The 12263-nt window shown below is 38.3% G+C and overlaps 2 protein-coding genes across 3 annotated transcripts in view; both read right to left on the reverse strand.

Moving 5' to 3' along the window:
• Nucleotides 1–5354, reverse strand: part of LOC146387062 (guanine nucleotide-binding protein G(i) subunit alpha-2-like) — a 57858-nt gene extending 52504 nt beyond the window's left edge. Inside the window, exon 1 of the mRNA XM_084928394.1 lies at nt 4588–5354. Coding sequence (XP_084784520.1) covers nt 4588–4705 — 118 coding nt within the window. The 5' untranslated portion in view covers nt 4706–5354. The remainder of the gene's footprint in view (nt 1–4587) is intronic.
• A 2959-nt stretch (nt 5355–8313) lies between these two features.
• The window catches only part of LOC146387063 (sodium-coupled neutral amino acid transporter 3-like), a 35386-nt gene continuing 31436 nt past the window's right edge, over nt 8314–12263 (reverse strand). For both annotated transcript variants that reach the window (XM_084928396.1, XM_084928395.1), the window contains 2 exons: nt 11951–12054; nt 8314–11306 (listed from right to left, as the gene is read on the reverse strand). In XM_084928396.1, coding sequence (XP_084784522.1) covers nt 11202–11306; nt 11951–12054 — 209 coding nt within the window. In that variant the 3' untranslated portion in view covers nt 8314–11201. The remainder of the gene's footprint in view (nt 11307–11950; nt 12055–12263) is intronic.

Genomic DNA, 12263 nt, shown 5'->3' on the forward strand with positions numbered 1-12263 from the left:
TACATTTCACAGAACAGGCACATTTCTGCCAATATGTCTCCAAGAAGTTGAAGTTCAGTAAACGGACGTTCATTCCTGTAAAACGAGTCAGTCTGACTTGTTTTCTCCAGAGAAACCCGGGTCTCTGTAATGAGCCAACTGTGATTACACTACACATCCACTAAAGCTTTGCCCTCGACTTTAATAAGAGGGAGGCACTCTGTCTCAGTGCTGACCACACTGAACTGACCAACGGCAGAACGCGTCACCTTGTGCAGTCATCGGGCACGTGTTCAGAAAAATTAAGTCTTCATTTGAGCACAGGATCGGGTGCACACCATTAAAAATAAATGCAGGGTTTTGGACAAATACTGTAAAATTTGGAGAGTTCCTGCTAAATTGCCCCCTCGCCTTTTTGTGTGTGCGTTTCTATAATTCGCTTATTTGTAATGTGGTGAGAAGAGAGCAAGATGAAGAACAAATGAAACAAATTGAGTATTACACATTGTGCAATAATAAGCAGTGTTTTTGCAGAGCAGTCAAACACACTGAACACCAACTGGCAAACACATAATCAGTTCAGATGTACACTCCTGCTCTCTACTATCACAACTGCAATAGCTCAGGTTTATCAGTCTAGATCTGCTTAGACTGGCAGTTTTCACAAATTGTAGCCTCAGTCTGTGATCGATACTTTGCAGTGCCACGCTTTGAGAAAGCTACATTCATTTCTCTTAAACTCTTTGATAAAGTAACCGATTTCCTCCAGGAACCTACAGTTGGAAACTGCCTCTGAAGATATGTGCTAGCGGGGACAATCTAATGAAGCTCAGTGGGAAAAAAATCTTCATCCTCGCAGGTTTGCCTCTGTCTTTTCATTGTAATGACATTAAAAATGTATTTTTTTTAATTAACTAATAAAAGAATGAGCAACCATTACTCACAAGTACTGGGTAACGGGTGCCACAAGTTGGGCCTCAAGGGTAGTAAAACACATAAATATTGCAATAACTTCTAATCAAACAAATCTACAAAATCCAAACAATGCTTGAAAGCTTACTTAAAGTCCAACTCCATGATAAAGACTTCAATGTGCATGAGGATGACTGCTAATTAATCTGTGCATGTTGCTGAAAAGGGTAGCTGTAAAAGAGGAACAGAAAATGACTGGTTTCATATCATGTGTGTGTCTAGCTTAAAGAATGTCATTCATAATGATGGCCAGTGCATTTAGGCATGCGAACGTTGTCAAAATGATCTGCTGAAGTTCAAACAAAGCATCAAAACGGTAAAGAAAGGTGATTTAAGTGACTTTGAACATAGCATGGTTCTTCGTGCCAAACAGGCTGATCTGAGCATATCAGAAACTCCTGATCTGCTGGGATTTTCCAACACAGGAAAAGTTTAGGGTCTACAAAGAATTGTCTGAGAAAGAGAAAATATCCAGTGAAAAAAAAATCCTCGTTTATGCCAGAGGTCAGAGAAAAATGACCAGGCTGCTTCCAGCTGATAGGACAGCAACAATAACTCAAACAAACCCTCCTTACAACTAAAGCATGCAGACGAGCACCTCTGAACTCGCACCGCGTCGAACCTTGAAGCGGATGGGCTAAAGCAGCAGAAGACCACACACAGCAAATTAAACTAAACTGATGCTACAGTTTACTTTTCACTCACATGAGCTCACCAAAAATGGACAATAGAGGATTTAAAAAAAATGTCTAATTGAGATGGTAGAGTCAGAATTTGGCATTAACAGCATGAAAGCATGGATCCATTCTGCCTTGTATAGTTCAGGATGGGGGTGGTGGTGTAATGGAGTAGGAGATATTTTCTTGGCATACTTTGGGCCGCTAACTACAAACCAAGAAAACCAATGTGTTGAATGGATTTTTTTCTTTGACTAATTTTTTTCATTTGTTAAAAGGAGGAAATGATCAAAGTTGACATAACAGGAGATCTGTCATATCCGCCCCTGCTTGCAACTAAAACCGAGGCGTCTTTGAACCCAAACCCCCACTGCTCATCTTAGACGGTCTACAGTTTGCTCCGTTTAGTAGACCGACAGCTTATCCGCATGCCATCAAGGGCACAGACTTTGTGTATAAACAGCCGACAGCTTTAAAAAAAAAAAAAAAAAAAGATTACCTGGATTTGTGATAAGACACCTCTGTCACAAATCATTTTTTCAGTCAAAGGATTACATGCTCAATGAAAGACTAATCCATTAAACTGAACCTGTCACCAACTCGAGTCTACCTGCACAACAGGCAGAAAAGGAGAGTGGAAGTAGTGACTATTAAGGGTGTGAAATTGTTATCAAGATGAGCATTGTTTAGTCTTGAATGAACTGCTGACGTACAACTATAAACCACTTTAAATAGCTGGAATGTAACTTTGACTTTTTTAGGCAGCAAGACATTCCCCACAACTCATTTCAGGTTTTTATGCATGTGAAAGCCAAAGCATGTTGTGACACGTTCAGATATCAAATGAGCGGAAGACCCACGGTTTAAGTGGCACTCTGTTTGGTGTAATATGAGTTTTCTGTTCGTTTGCTTGTACCACTTTTCAGTCAACTGTTTATAGGATGCAACATTGTTACACCAATTTAATTAATATAAACAAAAAAGGGACGTTTTAATTGAACCAAATAGGAATTACAATGAGATTTGGGCCTGTCCCCGTATGTAGGTTAATTACTAAATGTTATGCGATTCATTCTTAGAGTTGGTATGGATATTAATGCTGACGTTTTGCCCTATGACTGAGCTGTGCTGCTGAGCAGCATAGATCTGAGCGGTGAAGCATGTCAGAGGAAAGGTTTTTTTCTGTTTTTTTCTTCCTCATATTGTGTTGTTTTAATATTTCAAAAGCTTCTCATGTAGGACCAACTATGCCATACCTACCACAAATAATGTGCATCTGTGTTATCTGTGAGAGTGCAAAGTATTTTAATCAAAGTCGTGTGAAGCAGAGCTCCCTCTTGACTGTCCTGAAACCGAAAAAGTGTGCATTTTTCAAAGAAATGAAGGCAGTGCAGTCTCCATGTCGTGGCAGAATGAACAGCGGTAAAGGTGATGAGACTGCTACGCCGGCCGCCCATGCTCTTTACGTAGAAACTCACCAACCCTCAGTTCATTTTCAGACCTCTCCTGTAATTCCTCTCAACCCTCACACACTGCAGCGGATAGTAATTACTGATATGAAACCTCCAGTACAGAGCAGGGTATGCAATTAGCCTTCTAACCAGGGGCACATCTCAACAACCAGCCGTCTCTTCAAAGACCCAGGAGAGAAAAAGATAGCATGTGTTCCCCATCAAACCAAGCAGAATTTTCTGCTCTGTCCAGAAAGAGGGTGTCAAATTAAATTTGTAATTCTGTGATCAACCAACAAAGTACATGACAGCTAAAATGACTAAGTTAAACGGATTATATGTGAGAGTGGTGCAAATTTATACTGTAGGGGGAAAAAGATGTAACACTGCCAAGAAGTGATGTTTGTTTGGTTTTTATATATTTCTTAGTGGCTCCACGCAGGACATGTTTACCTGAAAATTTCTGCTTGGCTGTTGATTTTCTTTAAACATATGTTTCAGTTCTGGGAGAAAATATTCTGAAGTTTCTTTTTTTTGTTTTAGACCTATATCAGTTTTAAGACGGTCATATGCTCAGCAAGGTGCCACCAAGAACTGCTCTAATTTATAAAAAAAAAACACACACACAAAAACACAAAAAAATGCAATTCTTAACTTAGTAATTGGAGTTTCAACTTTTTATTTATATGGATTAATTCAGCAGCCATTGAGAAATCCCATTAGCCTTTGTTCCTGTGTATCTGAACCTCATATCTGACAAAGCTTTAGGAAACTTTTCTAAGTAGATACCTAAAAATGCTTTTAGAGTAAAAGGTGGTAAGCAAACCATGAGTTAAATATTTAGAGACAATTCAAATGTATCCAGAAAATCCATCATAAACAGATATCTGCTAATATTCCTAACTGAAAGAGTTGTAAGTTAGTTTATGCTCTAGCAGTCCTGGGAGCAGTCAATTTCATCCAAACGCCTAACTCCTAAAAAAAACAGATCCCGAGCAACCCCCTCCAAACTTTTTTTTTTTTTTTTTTGGGGGGGGGGGGGGGGGGGGGGGGTTGACTGCCTATTCTGGTTGTCCCTCAAATGATCTCACGGTAATCGTTGTGAAACTCCTTGCTGTGCAGGGACCTTTGCTTTAGCGTGCCGTTTCTACTCCAAACTTTCCCATGCGTTTTTCACTGAAGCCCTCATGTTTGTGTCAAAGCAGCTCTAACACTGAGGGCAAAGCAGACGAGGACAACCCAGCAACATCGGCAGATGGAAGATCTTGGACGCGTGCAATTGTGCCACGTTTTCTCTTTAACATACGAGAAAATCCCACAGGATTCCAAACAGTCACGGTGTTTTCCCTGAGCGCACACTTAACGGGGACTAATAATAGCGCTGGTTAAAATGTAACTCGCTCAAATTGCCCGTTTCTGTCAGATGTCTTTGACGCTGCGCATTTCACCCGTGACCATCATTGTGCCACTTTTGCAACCTAGTGTCAGTGTTGTGACATTGTACTCACCGAGCAGGAGCAGTTTCACTTCTCTTGCCGCCTTCTCTCCATCTTCTCTCAGGTTTTTATCTATCATTTTAGATCTCTCGGCCGCCAACTTATCTTCCTGGCTCACAGTACAACCCATGGTTCCCAGTGCACGCTTCAGGTCTGCTGCTTAGTGGGAAAATAACACCTGGGAGAAAAAAACAACTAATGGCTGACCCCCTTTTCTTAAAAACAAGGGCTGAAGTTAAGCGAGGCGAGTTCCCTTTTTTGATGAGTGGCGAAAAACGTAACGGAGACCGTTCATCCGCTAGAAGGGACCGAAATCATTAAAAAAGACAAATTATTTCCCAAATGAACTCGGTTTTCTAACTAACGTATGAATTTCCCAAAGATACGCACGTTTGTTATTTAGTTTGTCCGCATTTGGGAGATTTTTAACGTGGGTAACGCTGCCTGAAAAAAAAAAAGGCTTAGCAACTTTTTTCGTTGACTTTTAGCTGCTCCCACGGTATTTCATTAGAGCAGGTTAAACGCCCGAAAAATTACCGCGAAGTTAGAAAAAAAAGTATTCCAGCTGTGGAAAACCGAGCACACAGATTCCTGCTGCCAGTTACGCTACCGGATGCATACCACACTTGTCTGTGAAAATTTCTATTTTTTCTACAAAAAAATATTTATATATTGCTTTAATCCGAGTTGCCGATCCGCATTCTTTCCCTGCGAAGAGATTTACCACGTTCGCCACACCCGTGAAGTTCCCCTACGACCGACAGACAGCGCCGTCACCTCCCACCCGAACTGCGGAGAGACGTAAAGCCGCAGTGCTTCATGGGAAATGTAGGTAAAGCGCTGTAGAACGGTGACCTTCAAGAACTGTCGGACATTTCTGCGTTCAGTCTTCAAGTTTTTTGAATTAGGACTGCTCCGAGTGGGCAGCCGATTTTTATGTGAAAAAGAAAAGACACGAGTGTCTGTGAAGGTTCTCAGTCATCCAGGTCAAAGGAGTCAAAGGAGCTTGCAAAGAAAAGCGTCTGGACTTCTTTAAGTTGCTTGAAGACGTTTCACCTCGCTTCTCGGATGAGAGGTGAAACGTCTTCAAGCAACGAAAAGACACGAGCTGTAGCTTAGTGTTCATTATAAAATAATTTTGGAGTCATTACCACAATCATTTTCTTCTTGTTTTTTGTTTTTGTTGTTGTTTTATTTTTGTCAAATCAAATTCGAGTTATTTTCGCCTCATATCCAGTTGGTAAGCCTCAGACAACCACAGCCCTGTTTTTGAGGTAAATTTCGAGCTAATATCCCAAAATTGTAAGTTACAGAGAGCAGAACAAATAAATGACAGTAATTTCACATTAAGGTTGTTAAGGTTAGGAAAAATATTAATATACATATATTTATAAGGTTAATCATTACTAAGTAAACACACTATTGATGTTGGGCTTGAACACAGTTGAGTCAGTAACCTTAAAATTAAAATTATGTTCATATTTTTTAAAATATTTGTCTCAGTTATAACCTTAAACGAATCTTATATTGTGTTTACTTATCTAAAGTGTGGAGGACCAAATGAGAAGCACGAGTCTGTACAAAAGTGCACACAGAATATTCGGAATCTAAAAAGTAGGATAAATAAGGTGTTTTGTTACCGTATTTTGCATACCGGTGATCCAGTGTAGTTTATGCAAATAAGCGAGGGAACGGTTGCTGTTTGCGCTGTTTTTAAAATAACAGCAGCTTCTGACCATAACAAATGATCCAGAAACTGTATGAATTCAAAACTGGGAGTCAGTTTATGCCCCGTGCGAGCTAAATAATTCATACTGAAATGTCCATAAATTGTGTCCTCGCGCTTCAGACAATTTATTGCAGATCTATAGCGACACCTTATGGACATTCTTTTAATCTTGAAAAAAGTCATAATGAGTAGCAAAGTGTAACATTAATTAATTATGAAGTAATTAATGAATTCATAACTATACCGTATAAATTAATTTTTATTTATTTATTTAATGGGGGATTATTTGCATTTGCAAAACATTTTTTATAAAGCACTGTTATGGATCGTAGGGTTGTTGTTTTTACGTGTTGGGCTCTTTTTGAGATCTTCTTGCTTTGTTAAAATAGTTGAGTCTTGTCTGGTTTATTTGTAGTGTTTTATATAGTTTTTAGTATTTCATTTCCTGTTTTGATCTCTTCTTAACTCAAATTTGTGAGCCGCAGTTCTAGTAATATTTAGTTTGTGAAAAACTTTATTGTTATTCTTATGGTGAACTTTATTTTTGACACATTATTGAGTCTCATGCTGTCTTTATTGTTTATAGTTTCTACTGATCTTGTGTCCTGGTTTATAGCTTGTCTAATATTAGAAGTAGGAGTCTGTGTTTTATTATGTTTTTACATTCTTCTGTCTCACTTTTTTGTTTATGGCTTGATTCATTTGTGCTTCCTTGTCTCTTAGATCTCAGCTGTTAGTGTTCGTGTCTCTTTCAGTCCCCTTTTGTTATTTCTTATTTTACACTTACTGGCCAGTGGCCACTGCATTAGGCCACCCGTTCAACTCCTCATTATTGCACATTTCTAACCAGGCAACCAAATAGCGGCATCTCAACGCATTTAGGCACAAAGACGTAGTCAAGATGACGTAATGAAGTTCCAACTGTGGCTCAGAATGGTGAAGAGAGGTGATTTAACAGAGTTCTTCAGAAACTGTGGATCCCAAAATTAACATTCATTGCCAAGATTTTAAAAAAGCTACTGACAAAGTAGCTTAAAATTTACATAAATCCCCATTTCTGCTGCAAAATTCAGATACTAGGGTCAGAATTTTGCCGTAAACAACATGAAAGTATGGATCTATCCTGCCTTGTATAAACAGTTTAGGGTGGTGCTATAATGATGAGGGGGATATTTCCTTGACACATTCTGGGCCTCTTTGAGTATCAATGCAGAATCTACCTGATCATTATGCTGATCATTTCTGTGGTCCATTCCTTTATGACCACAATGTACCCATCTTCTGATCTCTGTTTCCAGCAGGATAACGTGTCATGTCAAAGTACTCACATCATCTCAAACATCACAATGAATCCAATGGACTCATATGGTCACCTCATCTCATTTCAATAGAGCACCTTTGGGATCTGGTGGATCCAGAGATTTGCATCATGGATTTGCAGCCAACAAATCTGCAGCAACTGTGTGATGCCGTCGTGTCAACATGGAACAAAATCTCTGAGGAATCTTTCTAGCACTTTGTTAAATCTGTGCCATGAAGAACTGAGGCAGTTCTGAAGGCAAAGGTAGGTTCAATCCAGTATTAGCAATAAGCTTATGCAGTGCTGTGTCCCCTTTGTCCTTGTGGAGTTGTCTGTAAATGTTTCCCTGTGCATAACCTGTTTATTTCTTTGGATGTGATTACGTATTACTGTTTTCTTCATTCTTTGGGACTTTGCTATTTTTGACCTGTTTACATGAGCTATGAAACATTTGCTTTTTTGTTAATTCCTGCATTTCACACGTCTATATTCTGCCCCAACTACATTATAAACTGTGACATATGCAGCTGTTGTGGTTCATTTAAAGCTGTTGATATTTTATTTAGTATACAACATAATTTAGCTAACTGAAATTCACATTACAGAAGGTAAGCATTTAAATGCATGGAGGTAGGTTATTCATAATCACCTGAAAACAAAGAAAACTGAAAACTTTTTGAAGCATGTAAAAGAGGATGAAAGCTCAGAGTCATGTTACCCTTTATCTTTATTGCAATATTGTTTTACAGTACAACAACTGCCAGCAACATATTAAAATATATAGATACCAGAAAATAGACATGGATTGAAGGACAAAAAGGTTTAAAAGCACTTTGAAAATGATTACATTTACATTTTTAATCGAACTAAAACTTTAATCGCTATTTACATTATACAAACTAGATATGAATATAGAATATAAAGGGTATACATTTATATACATTATTTATAAATGATGCTGGCTGATGTCAATATTTAATATGTTACTATTCAGTCATACACATTTCCAAAAATCACACAGAGGGAGAGAAGGAGAAGACTAACGACTCTTCGATCTAAATAGAGGTCCGCAGAGATCATCTGGTATCAACCACTAGCACAGTGTATCCCCCTCATGTTGATGCCTCATTCGTTTTTTTTTTTGTGTATTTTTTGCATGTTGTGAGGCTTTTGTGCGTGGGCACCATTTATAAACTCTTATACACTCACTGTATTTACCTAATGACGTCACATTACATACATGGCCGATAAAACATGGTGTCAGAGATAAATATAACCATTGCATTGGTTAAACAATACCAAAACACTAAGTTATGCTCAGGTGGCTGATTCAGATGATTCCTCCCCACACAGATACATAAATACATATCACAGCTAGACAATATTTAATAAAAATTGATTAAAAGAGGTTTGTTGTGTAACAAATAGACAGAACATATTAAGTTACCCACACAGCACTTATAGTAGTGTGGTGTAAAAAAATTATGATGAAAAAAAAAACGAAAGAAAAGAAATTGTAGGCAGTCACTAACAACTCTCGGGAAGCAGCAAGGAAGTCAGACGTGACCCGACTACACCACTGATAAAATACCACTGACTACAAATGTAAGAAAAAACAAAACAAAAACAATAATCGTGTGTTTTCATCACTGAATCAGATTCAACTTATACATAAAACATGGAGTTTAAAACAACAGTTAAGATATCAATGGTAGAGGATTTCCGATCAGAGTATAGGTGCAGGTTAAACAACACAAATGCATACAGGTCATATATATCATAGAGATTTTTCTTTCTCTTTTTTAAACACAGACACTTAAAAACCTCCAAGAATACATCCAACAAATTAGTCGTTGCATTTAAAGAACAGACGAGAGCTGAAAATGATTACAGGGGCTTTACAGGGAAGCTAACTTTAATGCAGTCGTTTCAAGTAGTTTCTGACAGCCATCAACACGTTACTTATTCATCACTTACATTACATTAAGATTTAGTTATGTAGAGGACATGGCCTTAAAATCACATCTATCGAATATATTGTGTTTGCCTTTCACTGTATTAATGCTACAAGAAGTTGTGCTTATCAAAGAAAAGTGCTATTGCTAAGCGGCGACTTTTCAAGAGTGATAAAGAGAAAGAAAACCCCTGTCGTTCTGTTTGAGATCAGGCTTGTGCTGGACACTCAAATGTTTACTAACCACTTCACAAAGTGACCCTGTTGTCATTGTAATATAGATATTTTGGTTATCTCCGATTCCTTCCGGTAAAATGTTCCGAATACAACACATCCCAATTTTCTTTTTCTAAGTAACAATGAAATCTTGCCCAATTTCAGTTATGTCTTCAGTCTGTACAATCTCACAGATGAGTTTTCTGGTACCATTCGTGATAGTGATTTACACAGTAACACTGGAAAAGAGATCGTCTTGGCGTTCTTTCACATAATGTGTAACCCAGACACCCGAAAACCACTGAAAAGGCTCCCGGCTAAAACCCTTTCTCTCTCTCTCTCTGGTATTGCTAGCCTCAGTTAGCAGGAGCTGAGGATCAAGCTTTTAGTCTATACTGCATCATCTGAGGTTTTCATCAAGTAGAGATTAATAATAAAAAATATACATCTAGTATATGTTGTGTAGGAATCTCATAGTAGTGTGCTGACTGTGCCATATATTTTGTGGTTTTGCACCCTGCTCTGTCAGAGGTGGGGATTTTAACTCCCCCCCTCCAGAAAAACATAAAAAATATCAGCAGCAGTACAGGTTAAGGAAGTGGGAACTAAAGGCAGCACACCTTGAAGGAATAATTCAACATTTCGAAGTCTTTGTGCCAAAATAATCTCACTGTGCACTGGCTGTAAATACATATTTACTATTAAGATATAGGTGTGCTATCTATCTGTAAGTAGTTCCAAAGATGCTGAATTATTCTTTCTATCAGTCCAGTAATGTCACTTTTACTATCACTTGTCTCTGCAATTGCACATAATGAATCATATTTAGTTATTTAAATAACTTCAATAATAATAATAATACTAATATCCATGAGAATCATGAAAGAATTATTGATTAATCAATTTCATTCAACAGTTAAAAGGAGGGCTGCTTATTAGAATCTAAGTAAGAGTTTGCAGAGCTATAGATAATCTTAGGATAAGATCTGAGTAGTGAGAGGAGCAGATGCTCATAACTAACATAGGTGTAGTAGGTGTATAAAGACGGCAGCTTTCTACATTGTTGCTTTTCTGTTTGCTTTAACACCTTTCTCACAAGGCACAGCCTCCAAGCATCACCGTCAGCACCTGCTCTTTCAGTGAATTCCCAAAGAGCCCTCCACGAAAGCTTACTGGCCTGGATCTACGGTCACCGTTTGACAGGATGCGCAGTGTAATACAACCACGTCAGAGTGAGAGCACTTGCTGAGGAACCGAGAGCCCCCCCCCCCCAAACTCTACACTCTGTGGACAATATCCTTCGAATGGGAAAGAGAGGGCATCTTCAACATCAACCGTGATTCAAAGTAAAAACAGTAAAATTACAACACAAGACTAAATCAACAATATAAAACCTGAAAATAAAAAAAAGAAACGGAAGGTGGCGCTTAGTGACCGCTGCTGGCTTTGCTGGTCCCCGTTGTCCAGTCAATGATGATAAAGCTGAGGCTCATTGTCATAAACAGGAAACCAATCCCAGCGAAGCAGGCAGCCTGAGCGCAGAAACGGAGAACGCGAGTTAAAGAGAGGCACATCACAGATGGTGAAACTGTGACAAAACTGCAGTACAATAATACTTGGTGTCATTAATTTAAAGTTTGTTAAAGTTTATTAATTAAGTATAGGAAATGTTACGAGTTTCCATGTCATTAGATCTTAGTTATACATGTAATGATATGATACCTAACATGTACTCAGGAGACAAATATGGCTGAGTTGATTTCTTCACGTGGTTATAATGCACATCCATGTAGGATTTCTGAGGCTGGTACAACTTTTAATATTAGTGAATTTTATAAATGGTTCCATAAACACAGTTTACAATGTACAGATGATGTATCCTCAATAACGATAACTAAAATGAAACTCTCTGATAGACTCAGTAGGTACACGGCAGTAAGATTTTTAAATGATCTCAAATGCACTCAAGTTTCTTTTGTTTAATTCTGATATATTTAAAATCTGGCAAACTACAGACAATTGATGAAATATTCAGCTGGAGTTTTAATTCCTTTCCTCATTTCCTCCTTTCAGTGTTACACAAAGCACCTACTGTAAAATAATATGAAAACTCAATACTGCGTGGGGACGTCTCTAAACGCTGAACTTAATTTTCTATCTCTCTCGATATGCTCACCAGGATTTTGGGGAAGGAGCGCAGTGGCTCCTCTTCTTTGGGTACAATGCGAATGTAGAAGACAGCAGGGAAGATGAAAATGAGACAAGGAGCAGATGTGGCACCTGGAAAACGCAAAACAGAAAATGATTCTCTGTGAATGACACCCTTCGGTCCTTAATAAGTCCTCCAAACCATTCTAACAGGACTGTAGTAACATCAATCATATGGAAATTAACAGAAAATGGAAAACAGGTGTAGTTACATTCAATTTTTCACTACCGAAAATAATATTAATGATTTAAAGCTCAAAAGTTTGGCAGATGGTCAATTC

The sequence above is a fragment of the Perissodus microlepis genome, chromosome 5, assembly GCF_051167445.1.
Source record: "Perissodus microlepis isolate ML-2025 ecotype Zambia chromosome 5, ASM5116744v1, whole genome shotgun sequence".
Lineage (NCBI taxonomy): Eukaryota > Metazoa > Chordata > Actinopteri > Cichliformes > Cichlidae > Perissodus > Perissodus microlepis.